This window comes from Tachyglossus aculeatus, chromosome 23 (assembly GCF_015852505.1).
Source record: "Tachyglossus aculeatus isolate mTacAcu1 chromosome 23, mTacAcu1.pri, whole genome shotgun sequence".
Classification (NCBI taxonomy): domain Eukaryota; kingdom Metazoa; phylum Chordata; class Mammalia; order Monotremata; family Tachyglossidae; genus Tachyglossus; species Tachyglossus aculeatus.
In genome coordinates this window covers 37,639,610-37,653,536 of record NC_052088.1, presented here as the reverse complement: position 1 = coordinate 37,653,536, position 13,927 = coordinate 37,639,610, and the positions used below count along the sequence as shown (strand labels likewise).

The 13,927-nt window shown below is 50.4% G+C and overlaps 1 protein-coding gene across 1 annotated transcript in view; it reads left to right on the top strand.

Moving 5' to 3' along the window:
• PIK3R1 (phosphoinositide-3-kinase regulatory subunit 1) overlaps positions 1-13,927 on the top strand; it is a 72,900-nt gene that overhangs the window by 27,685 nt on the left and 31,288 nt on the right. The window contains 3 exon segments of the mRNA XM_038765620.1: positions 11,581-11,633; positions 11,635-11,677; positions 12,081-12,155. Of these exon segments, the coding sequence (XP_038621548.1) occupies positions 11,581-11,633; positions 11,635-11,677; positions 12,081-12,155 (171 nt within the window).

Genomic DNA, 13,927 nt, shown 5'->3' with positions numbered 1-13,927 from the left:
AGAGACTTGCTGCAGATCACACAGCTGGTCCGTAGTGGAGTCATTCATTCATTCAGTCATTCATTCAATCATATTTATTGAGCGCTTACTGTGTGCAGAGCACTGTACTAAGCGCTTGGGAAGTAGAAGTTGGCAACATATAGAGACGGTCCCTACCCGACAGCGGGCTCACAGTCTAGAAGGGGGAGACAGACAACAAAACAAAACATATTAACAGAATAAAATAAATAGAATAGTAAATATGTACAAGTAAAATAGAGTAATAAATATGTACAAACATATATACAGGTGCTGTGGGGAGGGGAAGGAGGTAAGCCGGGGGGGATGGGGAGGAGGGGGAGAGGAAGGAGGGGGAGTCGGGATTAGAACCCAAGTTCTCTGATTCCCAAGCCTGTGCTCTTTCCACTAGTCCACACAGTTGAACAAGTACCACTATTCTTCTTATTGTTGTTGTATTATTATTATGATGATGATAAACATTTACTAGGGTAGATACAGGATAATCGGAGGAGGGTTGCCAACTTGGACTTCCCAAGCGCTTAGTACAGTGCTCTGCACACAGTAAGCGCTCAATAAATACGATTGAATGAATGAATGAATCCCCTTTTTATTGATGAGGAAACCAAGACCCAGAGGAATGAAGTGACTTGCCCAAGGTCACAGAGCAGCCAGTTGATTCAGTGTGCCTTTCAGTGCAGAGCACTGTGCTAGGCATTGGGGAAGGCAAGTCGAGGCCACTGCGTCGCCTTCTGTGGGCTTACCACCTTTCTGTCCTAGTTCGCTCAAATGCAGTCAGTCGTATTTATTGAGTGCTTATTGTGTGCAGAGTACTGTACTAAGCTCTTCGGAGAGTGCGCTACAACAGACACATTCTCTGCCCTCAATGAGCTTGCAGTCCAAAGGGGGTGACAGAAATTAACATAAATTAATAAATTGACAGATAAGAATATGAGTGCTTTGGGGCTGGGAGCAGGGAATGAATAAAGGGAGCAAGTCAAGGTGGCACAGAAGGGAGTGGGAGAAGAGGAAATAAGGGCTTAGGGAATGCCTCTGCCACTTATCTGCTGTGTGACTTTGGGCAAGTCACTTAACTGTATATATGTATATACCTGTATATATGTATATATGTTTGTACATATTTATTACTCTATTTTACTTGTACATATCTATTCTATTTATTTTATTTTGTTAGTATGTTTGGTTTTGTTCTCTGTCTCCCCCTTTTAGACTGTGAGCCCACTGTTGGGTAGGGACTGTCTCTATATGTTGCCAACTTGTACTTCCCAAGTGCTTAGTACAGTGCTCTGCACACAGTAAGCGCTCAATAAATACAGTTGATTGTTTGATTGATTGATTAACTTCACTGTGCCTCAGTTACCTCATCTGTAAAATGGGGATTAAAACTGAGCCCCATGTGGGACAACCCGATTACCCTGTATCTACTCCAGTGCTTAGAACAGTGCTTGGCGCATAGTAAGCGCTTAACAAATACCAACCTTATTATTGGAGGAATTCCCCGGGGACCCCTATAGAAGGCTTCTTGGTGTGAGTTCAGTTCATTCACTCAGTTGTATTTATTGAGCACTTACTGAGTGCAGGGCACTGTACTAGCTGCTTTGGAGAGTACAGTGTAACAGTAAACAGACACTTTCCCTGCCCATGATGAGCTGAGTTTCTGTTCTGTTCTGAAAGCTGGCGAGTAAGTCCATAAAGGCTTGGGGGGTGGTCATGGGAGCACCAGGTGACTCTGCTGTTGTCCCCCGACCAAAGAGCCGCTCCGGTGCCCACAGCCGTGGATTTGACGGGGTCATCAGGGGGTCTGGCCTTATCATGGGGCTTCCTGCCCACTGGGGTCATCATCATCATCATCATCAATCGTATTTATTAAGCGCTTACTATGTGCAGAGCACTGTACTAAGCGCTTGGGAAGTACAAATTGGCAACATATAGAGACAGTCCCTACCCAACAGTGGGGGCAGAGGCCGCAGGAGGCCGGAGACCCGGGTTCTGGCCCTAGCTCTGCCGCCGGGTGACCCCGGGCAAGTCATAGAGAAGCAGCGTGGCTCAGTGGAAAGAGCCCGGGCTTTGGAGTCGGAGGTCATGGGTTCAAATCCCGGCTCCGCCACTTGACAGCTGTGTGACTTTGGGCAAGTCACTTCACTTCTCTGTGCCTCAGTTCCCTCATCTGTAAAAATGGGGATAAAGACTGTGAGCCCCCCGAGGGGCAACCTGATCACCTTGTAACCTCCCCAGCGCTTAGAACAGTGCTTTGCACATAGCGCTTAATAAATGCTATCATTATCATTATTATTCATTCATTCATTCAATCGTCTTTATTGAGCGCTTACTGTGTGCAGAGCACTGTACTAAGCGCTTGGGAAGTCCAGGTTGGCAACTTATAGAGACGGTCCCCACCCAACAGTGGGCTCACAGTCTAGAAGGGGGAGACAGAGAACAAAACAAAACATATTAACAAAATAAAATAAATAGAATAAATATGAACAAATAAAATAGAGTAATAAATATGTACAAACATATATACATATATACAGGTGCTGTGGGGAGGGGAAGGAGGTAAGGCGGGGGGGATGAGGAGGGGGAGAGGAAGGAGGGGGCTCAGTCTGGGAAGGCCTCCTGGAGGAGGTGAGCTCTCAGTAGGGATTTGAAGGGAGAAAAAGAGCGAGTTTGGCGGATGTGCGGAGGGAGGGCATTCCGGGTCAGTAGGAGGAAAGTCACCCCCTGCCCTGGGCCTCTTCCCTCACCACACCGTGCGTGGGCCGGGAACCACGTCCAATGGGATCGCCTGGATGGCTACCTTGGCTCTAAGCGCTTGGGATCCCTCGTGATTATTTGCCGTTCCCAATCCCACTGTTGCCCTGGAGATAAATAGAATATGTGTGTAGTCAATTGTACATTCAGTTCTCTGTTGGGGTCCCCTCATGGTTCACGGTTTTACCATCGCTTCTCTTAGCTCCTAAGATGGGGGTCTCGGCCAACGCTGTCCCTTCCGGGGCGCTTAGCACAGCGCCGGGTGTCCGGTGGACCCCCCTCAGTACAGAGCAGTGGGTGCTGCCTTGGGGGAGGGGAGGAGCTCCGACCGCAGAGAATCAAAAGTGAAAAGGAGATCAGTCTGGCCGCAAATTCACATCCGATGACCCCGGAAATGGTAATAATAATGATGGCATGTGTTTAGCGCTTACTGTGTGTGAAGCACTGTTCTAAGTGTTGGGGAGGATACAAGGTGATCACGTCCCATGTCTTAATCCCCATTTTACAGATGAGGTAACTGAGGCTCAGAGAAGTTAAGTGACTTGCCCAAGGTCACACAGCAGCAGCCCGTACCCAGGAAAGTAATGCTGGGTTGGAGAGAATCCGCATAGGATCGATTAATCAGTTGGTGGTATTTACTGAACGTTCCCTCCCCGCAGAACCCTAGGCTGAGTGCTGGACAGAGGACAGTACAGTTAGTAGGACATGATCCCGACCCTCCAGGAGCTTAGGTTCTAGCAGCAGAGAAGAGCCAAGGAGCGAAAGGAGAAAGGATCGACCTCTCCCAAACGTTTAGTACAATGCGTTGTGCCTGGTGGATCAGTTCATTCAATCAATGGTATTTATCAAGCACTCACTGGGTGCAGAGCATTCATTCATTCATTCAATCGTATATATTGAGCGCTTACTGCGTGCAGAGCAGTGTACTAAGCGCTTGGGAAGTACAAGTCGGCAACTCTTGGGAGTTGGTCGACACATTCCCTGCCCACAATGAGTTTCCAAACTAGAGGGAGCTTAGCATGTATCAGTTCATCGATGGCATTTATTGAGCGCTTACTGTGTGCAGAGCACTGTTCATTCATTCATTCAGTTGTATTTACTGAGCGCTTACTGTGTTGATTGTTATATTGTACTCTCAGCGCCTGAAGGGCAGGAAATGTGTCGATTAACTCTTACTAGATTGCGCTCTTGCGAGTGCTTAGTACAGTGCCCTGCACCCAGTAAGCATTCAATAAATACCATTGGTCAAATGACTGATCTCACTCCCTAGGCAATCCGTAAATTTCCCAGTCAGTATGACATTCATTCATTCAGTCATATTTATTGAGTGCATACCGTGTGCAGAGCACTATACTAAGCTCTTGGAAAGTACAATACAGCAATATAGAGAGACAATCCCTGCACACAGTGAGCGTGCAGTCTGGGGTGGGGGAGAAATCATGATGGCCTATGTCCTGGGGCCAGAATTTCGGGTTTTGGGGCAGACAGAGAAAGGACGGGCCCAGGAAGGGAGGAAGACAGGCCATGCTAGACGCCCGGCTTCGCACTGTGCTCGGGGGCCCCGACGTTTGGACACGGCTCTTTATAAAACACATCCCCATCCCCGCTCCGCTAGCAGAGCCAACAAAGAACATCTGTGGCTTTATTTTTAGCTGCCGATTCTAAGAAGCAAGCGCATTCTAGAACCGAGGAGAAGAGGGGCCGTCGACTAGTAATTCATCAAGGACACGCGGCCTGCGCTGAGGGAACAAAATGTACCACAGCTCTTCCCGACGTCCCCATTCCCCCCCTCGCCTCCGACCACACGGTCACTTCCCTTTTAGCTGATGGTAGAAATGGCGCGGTGGATGAAGGAGACCCCGGAGGGTGATAATCCTTGGCCTCATGGTAATAATAATAATTAATAATTATGGTACTTGTTAGTCGCTTACTATGTGCCCAGCACTGTTCTCAATCCTGGGTAGATACAAGTTAATCAGGTTGGACACAATCCCTGTCCCACAACAGGCTCACACTCTTAATCCCCATTTTACAGTTGAGGCTTGGAGAAGTTAAGTGACTTGCCCATGGTCACACAGCAAACATGTGGCAGAGCTGGGATTAGAACCCAGGTCCTTCTGATTGGGTCCTTCTGACTCCAGGCCCACGCTCTATCCACTAAGCCAAGCTGCTTCAAATAATGAAGGTATTTGTTAAGCGCCTACTTTGTGCCAGGCACTGTACTAAGCACTGGGGTAGATACAAGCAAATCAAATTGGACACAGTCCCTGTCCCATGTGGGGCTCACAGTCTCAACCCCCATTTTACAGATGAGGTAACTGAGGCACGGAGAAGTGAAGTGACCACGGTCACACAGCAGACAGGTGGTGGAGCAGGAATTAGAACCCGTGACCTTTTGACTCCCAAACCCATGATCTGTCCACCACGCCATGAACACTCACTGTGTGCTGAGCGCTGGGGAGATAGGAAGTAATCACAGTCCCTGCCCCGCGAGATCAATCAATCGTATTTATTAAGCGTTTACTGTGTGTGGAGCATTCATTCATTCAGTTGTATTTATTGAGCACTTACTGTGTGCAGAGCACTGTACTAAGCGCTTGGGAAGTACAAGTTGGCAAGTGTGCTTTTAGAAGGCTTTGAAGGTGGGGCGAGTCATTGTCAGATAAGAGGAGGGGGAGAGTGTTGCAGGACTTGGGTGAGAGCGCAGCGGTGAGATAGACGAGATGGAGGTACAGCGAGTAGGTTAGCATTAGAGAAGTGAAGTGTGCTGCTGGGTTGTGGTAGGAGTGTAGTGAGGTGAGGTAATAATAATAATGATGGCATTTGTTCATTCATTCATTCAATCGTATTTATTGAGCGCTTACTGTGTGCAGAGCACTGTACTAAGCGCTTGGAAAGTACAAGTTGGCAACATATAGAGACGGTCCCTACCCAACAGCGGGCTCACAGTCTAGAGGGGGGAGACAGACAACAAAACAAAACATGTGGACAGGTGTCAAGTCATCAGAATAAAGTCATCAGGAGCACCGTACTAAGCTCTTGGGAGAGTAGAATATAGCAGTGTAACAGACACACAGACATTAATATAAATAAATAAATTATTGATCTGGACGTAGGTGCTGTGGGGCTGGGAGGAGGTTGAATAAAAGGAGCAAGTCGGAGTGGGTGAAAAGGAAAAGAGGGCTTAGGGAAGGCCTCTTGGAGGAGTGTGCTTTTATAAGGCTTTGATGGTGGGGTGAGTCATTGTCAGATAAGAGGAGGGGGAGAGTGTTGCAGGACTTGGGTGAGAGCGCAGTGGTGAGATAGACGAGATGGAGGTACAGCGAGTAGGTTAGCATTAGAGAAGTGAAGTGTGCTGCTGGGTTGTGGTAGGAGAGTAGTGAGGTAAGGTAGTAATAATAATGATGGCATTTGTTCATTCATTCATTGTCATATTTATTGAGTGCTTACTGTGTGCAGAGCACTGTACTAAGTGCTTGGACAGGACAAGTTGGCAACGTATCGGTCCTTACCCAACTGCAGGCTCACAGTCTAGAAGGGGGAGTCAGACAACAAGACAGAACATATTAACAAAATAAAATAAATGGAATAAATTGGTTAAGCGCTTACTCTGTGCAAAGCACTGTTCTATGCGCTGGGGAGGATACAAGGTGATCTCAGGTTGTCCCAAGTGGGGCTCACAGTCTTAATCCCCATTAAGAGGGTGCACGGCGATTTGAGTACTTTAAAGAGAAGCAGCGTGGCTCAGTGGTAAGAGCACGGTCTTGGGAGTCAGAGGTCATGGGTTCAAATCCTGGCTCCGCCAATTGTCAGCTGTGAGACTTTGGGCGAGTCACTTAATTTCTCTGTGCCTCAGTTACCTCATCTGTCAAATGGCGATTAAGACTGTGAGCCCCACGTTGGACAACCTTATTACCTTATATCCTCCTCAGCGGTTAGAACAGTGTCTTGCACATAGTAAGCGCTTAACAAATGCCATCATTATTATTATTATTAAAGCCGACGGTGAGGAGGTTTTGTTTGTGGAGGTGGATGGGCAACTGCTGGAGGTTCTTGAGGAGTGGGGAAACATGCCCTGAACGTTTTTGTAGAAAACCGATCTGGGCAGTAGAGTGAAATATGGACTGGAGTGTGGAGAGACAGGAGGCAGGGAGGTCAGCTGGGAGGCTAATACAGTAATCAAGGTGAGATAGGATAAGTTCAAATCCCGGCTCCGCCACTTGTCAGCTGTGTGACTCTGGGCAAGTCACTTAACTTCTCTGGTCCTCAGTTCCCTCATCTGGAAAATGGGGATTAAGTCTGTGAGCCCCACGTGGGACAACTTGATTACCTTGTATCTACCCCAGCGCTTAGAACAGTGCTTTGCACATAGTAAGCGCTTAATAAATGCCATCATCATCATTATTATTATTATTATTATAAGTGCTTGGATTAACGAGATGCTCACAGTCTTCAGTGGGAGGGAGGATGGTTCTTGAATTCCCATTTTGCGGATGAGAAAACTGAGGCCTAGGTAGGCAAAGACTTGCTCCACGATAGGCCAGTGGCGTCGGAGTTGGGCTGAGATCCTAGGTGCCCTGATCCCCAGGCCCACCCTCTTTCCATTCAGCCACTCTGTGGCTCTGTGGAGGTCCGGGCTGCCCATGCAGACCAGTTGGGTCTGGATCCGGTGGTTGTTGGGGGGCATCTGGGGGTACAGGTTAGAGCTCCTCGTTATTCTTTGGGGTGCGTAACAAAGCCCCCCTTGGCCACCAAACCACTGCTGCCCACCCCAGTGGGCTTCCCCCTCCTCATCAGCCCCGTGACCAGCGCCGACCCTCACGCTCCCCACCCCTGAGGTGGGACTAGAACCCAGGTGTTTTGGAAAAACCAACATGGCCAAGTTGGAAGAGTCCCAGCCTGGGAGTGAGAGGGCTTGGATTCTAATCCTAGTCTGCTGGTTCACGTTGGGCCAATCACTCCACTTCTCTGGACCTCAGTTTCCTCGTCTGTAAAACGGGAGTTCGGCACTTGATCTCCCTCCCCGTTAGAGCGCGAGCCCCACGTGGGATGGAGGCTGTGTCTGACCTGATGATCCCCGTGCCTGTCCCTTGCCCTCTGGGGTTCTGGCTCCTGACAATCCCCCTTTCTCCCTCCTTGCAGATCCTGAAAGTTCTGGTTTCGAGCCAGCGTGATCTGGCCGAGAGATCAGGTCTGGAGGAGTCAGTTAAAAAAAACAAAAAACCAGTCATATTTGTGGTATCAGTCAATCAATTGTATTGATTTTTTTTATGGTATTTGTTAAGCATTTACTGTGTACCAGCCCTGGGGTGGATACAAGATAATCAGGTTGGACACAGTCCCTGTCCCACATGAGGCTCACAGTCTTAATCCCCATTTTACAGATAAGGTAACTGAGTCACAGAGAAATGAAGTGACTTGCCCAAGGTCACACAGTTGGCAAGTGATGGAGCCGGGATTAGAACCCAGGTCCTTGTGACTGTCAGGCCCGGGCTGTAACCACTAGACCACGCTTATCTAGCTCATATTGTGTGCAGAGCACGGTACTAAGCACTTGGGAAAGTACAACATGACAGAGTTTGTGGATACATTCCCTGCCCAAAATGAGCTTGCACTTTTAGAGGGTGTGTGTATTGAGCGCTCACTGTGTGCCAAGCACTGGGCTGAAGTCTGGGAAAGGTAAAAGGTAAATCGGATCAGGTGCAGTGTATGTCCTTCTCGGGGCTCACAGTCTAAGGGGGACCTGGGTTTGGGGCGCTGTACTGTGTGACTTTGGTTCAGTCCTTTGCCCTTGCTGAGAGACTGCTTCTGCCTCTGTGATGTGGAGAATCATTCCTGCCCCTACCCTTCCCCCTCCCCATCTCCCTCCCTCCCTTCCTGCTCCCGAGACTATCGAACCAGGTCAGCAGTGGGGAATGACTCTGGGAAAAGGCAGAGTTCACGGTCACAGGCTGTGGGCGGTCATCACCCACGGGTTTCTCGATTTCTATTTCGGAGAATCGTGTTCCAGTTGGTTGTCCCTGCCAGGCCCAAACAGAAGGTGGGAGAGAAGATAGGGTCAGGAGGGGTGGGAGATTCTTCTGAGTATTGGATTTCGGGAGAGAAGAAGGGAAGCGAAGGGTAATTTGAAGGGTAAGCCTTCCCTGTTTCCTTCCTGGACCCCTGTCCCTGAAACCAGCCCGGTCTGGTCGGAAGTTAGGGTCACCAATGTTGGTGGTATTTATTGAGCGCTTTGTGTAGAGCACTTTTCTAAGCCCTTGGGAGAGTACAGCACAACAGAGTTGGTAGACATGTTCCCCGCCCACAGTGAGCTTAGTCTAGAGGTTCTCTTAGGTTACTGTGCCGGGGGCACTTTCTCCTGTCCCACTCGGACCAGATGTGTGCTCTGCACCTTCTCCATCTGGGGAGCGTCTTCATATCCCTCCTCAAAGGCCCCAGGCGAGGGATGGGAGCCAGAGGGAAGGCGTTATTCCTTAATCTGCTTAATGTTCGGCTCAGTGTTTAAAAGTTATCAGGGAGGCCTCCCCGATGCATTCCTGTCTCAGCCAGATCCAGTCTCCCAACCATTCCCTCCTTCAGTCTGGAGCCGACCTCTGGCCTCAGCACTCCTGCACACCCCACCCCACCGCCAAGCTCTGACTTGGACATAATGTTCTACTTCCCCTTCTTTCATCTGTCTGTCGGTCTACCTCCCCCGCTAAACTGGAAGCTCCCTGAGGGCAGGGATCATTTCTGCCAACTCTCTTATCCTCTCCCCAGTGCTAAGTACAGTGCTCTGCACCCTGAAGGGGCAGATTCCATTCCATGGGTTGATGGATTCCAGTTTGGGGGGTGGTGGCAACAGGTTGTGGGGGGTAGGAGGGTGGCATTTCCCTGCCTGGCATTTCAGAGCAGTGGTCTTCAGTCTGCCCACATCTTTCTTGCATTCCCCCTCGTCCCCCTCTCCATCCCCCCCATCTTACCTCCTTCCCTTCCCCACAGCACCTGTATATATGTATATATGTTTGTACATATTTATTACTCTTTTTATTTATTTATTTATTTTACTTGTACATATCTATTCTATTTATTTTATTTTGTTAGTATGTTTGGTTTTGTTCTCTGTCTCCCCCTTCTAGACTGTGAGCCCACTGTTGGGCAGGGACTGTATCTATGTGTTGCCAATTTGTACTTCCCAAGCGCTTAGTACAGTGCTCTGCACACAGTAAGCGCTCAATAAATACGATTGATGATGATTCCCACTGGGCTTGAAATGTTTGTTGGCTGGGGTCGGGGCTAGTGGAAGCCATAGCGAGATTCCCGCTGTCATAATTTTCCTGGATCCTGATGACTATTTGAATGACTTCCTGTTCCGGTTCTCACCCGCAGGGGTTGGTTGGTTCGGGTTTCGGGCCCGGGCTGTTTGGGACTGTTGAGGTCAATTATTTCTAAGATTTATTAAGCGTCTATTAGGGGGCCGATTCCCCCCCCATCAGCTTGGTCCCTGAGTGTCCCCTCAGCACCCTCTCCGTGTGGGGAATGAGAGGGACGGAGACCCCCGGGCGGTCAGAGCCAGTTTCCCAGCCTCACCCCTCCAGGGTCGCCGACTGGACCGACCATTTCCATTTGGGCCCGAAAAGACCCAAAATAGAGGCTCTCTGGTGTTCGCTGTGTGAGTAGGAACTTACCGTGTGCCAAGCACTGTCCTAAGCACTGGGGTAGCAAAAAACAATCAGTTTAGACACAGTCCCTGTCCCACATGGGGCTCACAGCCAAAGGGAGAGGGAGAACAGGGACTGAACACCCGTTTTCCAGATGTGGAAACTGAGGCCTGGTAGAAAGCAGCAGGCAGGATGCAGGGCCGGAACTAGAACGTGGGTCTCCCGACCACACACTCTGGTGTCACTGGGCTTCACCAGCCCTGGTGATCCAGGGGCACAGCCAGGTTGGGGAGCAAGCGGGTGAGAAACTCAGGCACACAACTGGGCCGCTCACAAGCCCCCGCTTGCCCCGCACTGACCGGGTGCATCCCTTCCTTCCTGTCTCTGCCCACCCTCCCGCCCTTTCGCCCACCTTCCTGCCCTCCCACCCGCTCATCTGCCCTTCCGCCCACTCTCCTGCACTTCTGCCCTTCCGCCCGCCCTTCTACCCTTCCGCCCGCCCTTGTGCGGAACCACCTGCCCACCCTTCTGTCCTCCCGCCTGCCCGTCCGTCCTCCTTCCCGCCCGCCCACTCCGATTTCCTGTAGTCGAGTTTCTCGGCCGGCGCCGGCTCCTCAGGTTCCTTGGGAAGTGGGGCTGCCATGCCAACGGTGAGGCGAGGATCTTTTTCTAGAAACATCTCGGCTTTCCAAGAATCCGACCGAAGTAACAGCGTGGCGAAAGCTGAACAACTGGCACGTTTAGGGAGGAGCAGGCGCGGAAGCGCGGCAGGCCGGCGTCCCAGCGGGGGCGGAGGCGGTCGATTGTCGGGATCGGGAAGGGGGCGGGGGAGCGTCCGGGTTTCCTTTCCCTCCACCAGCCTGTCCCCCATGCCTAGTGCTGTTCTTTCTGGTGGAAGATATGAATAAACCAGAGCCACACCGCGGCTGCCAACCTCAGGCTTCCCTGCGCTCCTTGGAGAGGGATCACAAGTTTGGGGGGGTGAGGAACGTCCTTCGGTCAGCGGGGACCTGTCTGTACGTTTGGGCCCGTCCGTCCGTCTGCCAATTTGGGACGCAGCTTGTGCCAGGCATCTGGGCGAGCGTCCGGCAGCATGTTAGATAGGGTGGGGTCTGGGCAGGGGACCGGGCTGGGCTGTGTGTAAAGGGTCGCCTCTGTTGTTTCTTCGCAGGGCCCACGCCCCCAGAGTTGGCTGAGCTGTTCTCCCCGCCTGCCACCACCGCCCCCCCCGGTGCTCATCCGCCTGCTGGAGGCCATTGAGAAAAAAGGTTGGTGAGACACCTCTAGGGCCCCCCACCCCCATGCAGCCCCCCGACTTCTCTCTGTGCTTGGGGGGCAATGCAGGGATTCTGGGGAGAGTTCCCAAGGAACCTTGCCCCGTATTCAACATCGCTTCCCAGCCCACGGGGGTGGAGCCAGATCTGGGGGCATTCCCAGAACCATTCCCAGATCTGTTCCTAGAGTTGCTGAGGGCAGATTCCCCGTCCCGGGCCCCGGGAGCACATCATGAAAGGTGGACAACCCCAGCCGTGCCCTTTAGAAGTGTCCTGTGTAGCGGACTAGGCCAGACTGAATCAGCCTCTTTGGAGGCCGCTCGGCAGATGCTGGGTGAAACCAGAATGTTCCTCTGCGGCCGCCGGTTTCACGTTCCTCATACATTCCGGGTTGCAGGTCTGGAATGTCCAACTCTGTACCGGACCCAGGGCTCCGGGAGTCCCGTCGACCTACGGCAGCTTCTGGACGGCGGTGAGTGTCGCTGGATCGGCGGGGGAGGCCGGGCTGGGATGTGTGTCCACACTAGGACATCAGTCGCCGGTGGCCGGCAAGGATCTACAACAGAGGGCCTCTGGGAAAGGGAGAAATTGGGAAGAGGGCAGAGTATAACAGAGAATCAGTCTATCAGTGGCATTTAGTTAGCGCTTACTATGTGCAGAGCACTGTATTAAATGCTTGGGAGAGTACAGTACAAAAGAATTGGCAGACACGTTCCCTGCCCATAACGAGCTAACAGTCTAGATGGGGTGAAGGCACGGGGGAAAGTCGAAGAGGGCAGAGGTTACCAGATGGAATCACCTTGGATAATAATAATAATATTAATGACATATATCAAGCACTTACTATGTGCAGAGCACTATTCTAAGCGCTGGGAAGGTTACAAGGTGATCGGTTTGTCACACGGGGGGCTTACAGTCTTAATCCCCCTCGTCCCCCTCTCCATCCCCCCATCTTACCTCCTTCCCTTCCCCACAGCACCTGTATATATGTATATATGTTTGTAGATATTTATTACTCTATTTATTTATTTTACTTGTACATATCTATTCTGTTTATTTTATTTTGTTAGTATGTTTTGTTTTGTTCTCTGTCTCCCCCTTTTAGACTGTGAGCCCACTGTTGGGTAGGGACTGTCTCTATATGTTGCCAACTTGTACTTCCCAAGCGCTTAGTACAGTGCTGTGCACACAGTAAGTGCTCAATAAATATGATTGATTGATTGATTAATCCCCATTTTATAGATGAGGGAGCTGAGGCCCAGAGAAGTGAAGTGACTTGCCCAAAGTCACACAGCTGAGAATTGGCAGAGCCGGGATTTGAACCCATGACCTCTGACTCCAGAGCCCGTGCTCTTTCCACTGAGCCACGCTGTTTCTGTGTCTATCAGTCGATCCTCTAGACTGTAAGCCCTTGGTGGACAGCGAACATATCTACCAGCTCGGTTATAATGTACTTTCCCAAGTGCTTAGTACAGTGCTCTGCACACAGTAAGCGCTCAATAAATACCATCGATTGTTCAGGGATATTATTCATTCAATCGTATTTATTGAGCGCTTACTGTGTGCAGAGCACTGTACTAAGCGCTTGAGAAATACAAGTCGGCAACGTATAGAGACGGTCCCTACCCAACAACGGGCTCACAGTCTAGAATATTACTGCCAGAGCCCCTGCAGTGTGCCGAGCACTGTACTGAGCGCTTGAGAGACTACAGTAGAATTCAGATAGCGCATGGCTCAGTGGAAAGGGCATGGGCTTTGGAGTCAGAGGTCATGGGTTCAAATCCCGGCTCCCCCACTTGTCAACTGTGTGACTTTGGGCAAGTCACTTAACTTCTCTGGGCCTCAGTTACCTCATCTGTAAAATGGGGATTATGATTGTGAGCCCCCCGTGGGACAACCTGATCACCTTGTAACCTCCCCAGCGCTTAGAACAGTGCTTTGCACATAGTAAGCGCTTAATAAATGCCATTATTATTATTAAATAAACCTATCAATGGTATTGACTGATCACCCGTTATAACAATAGTAATTATTATTTTGGTACTTGTTAGGCATTTACTAAGTACCATGCACTGTTCTAAGCGCTGGGGTAGACACAGCCCCCATCCCGCAAGGGACTCACAGTCTTGGTATAAGGGAGTGAGATCCGTCTGTATATGTTGCCGGTTTGTACTTCCCAAGCACTTAGTCCAGTGCTCTGCGCACAGTAAGCGCTCAATAAAAACGATTGAATGAATGAATGAA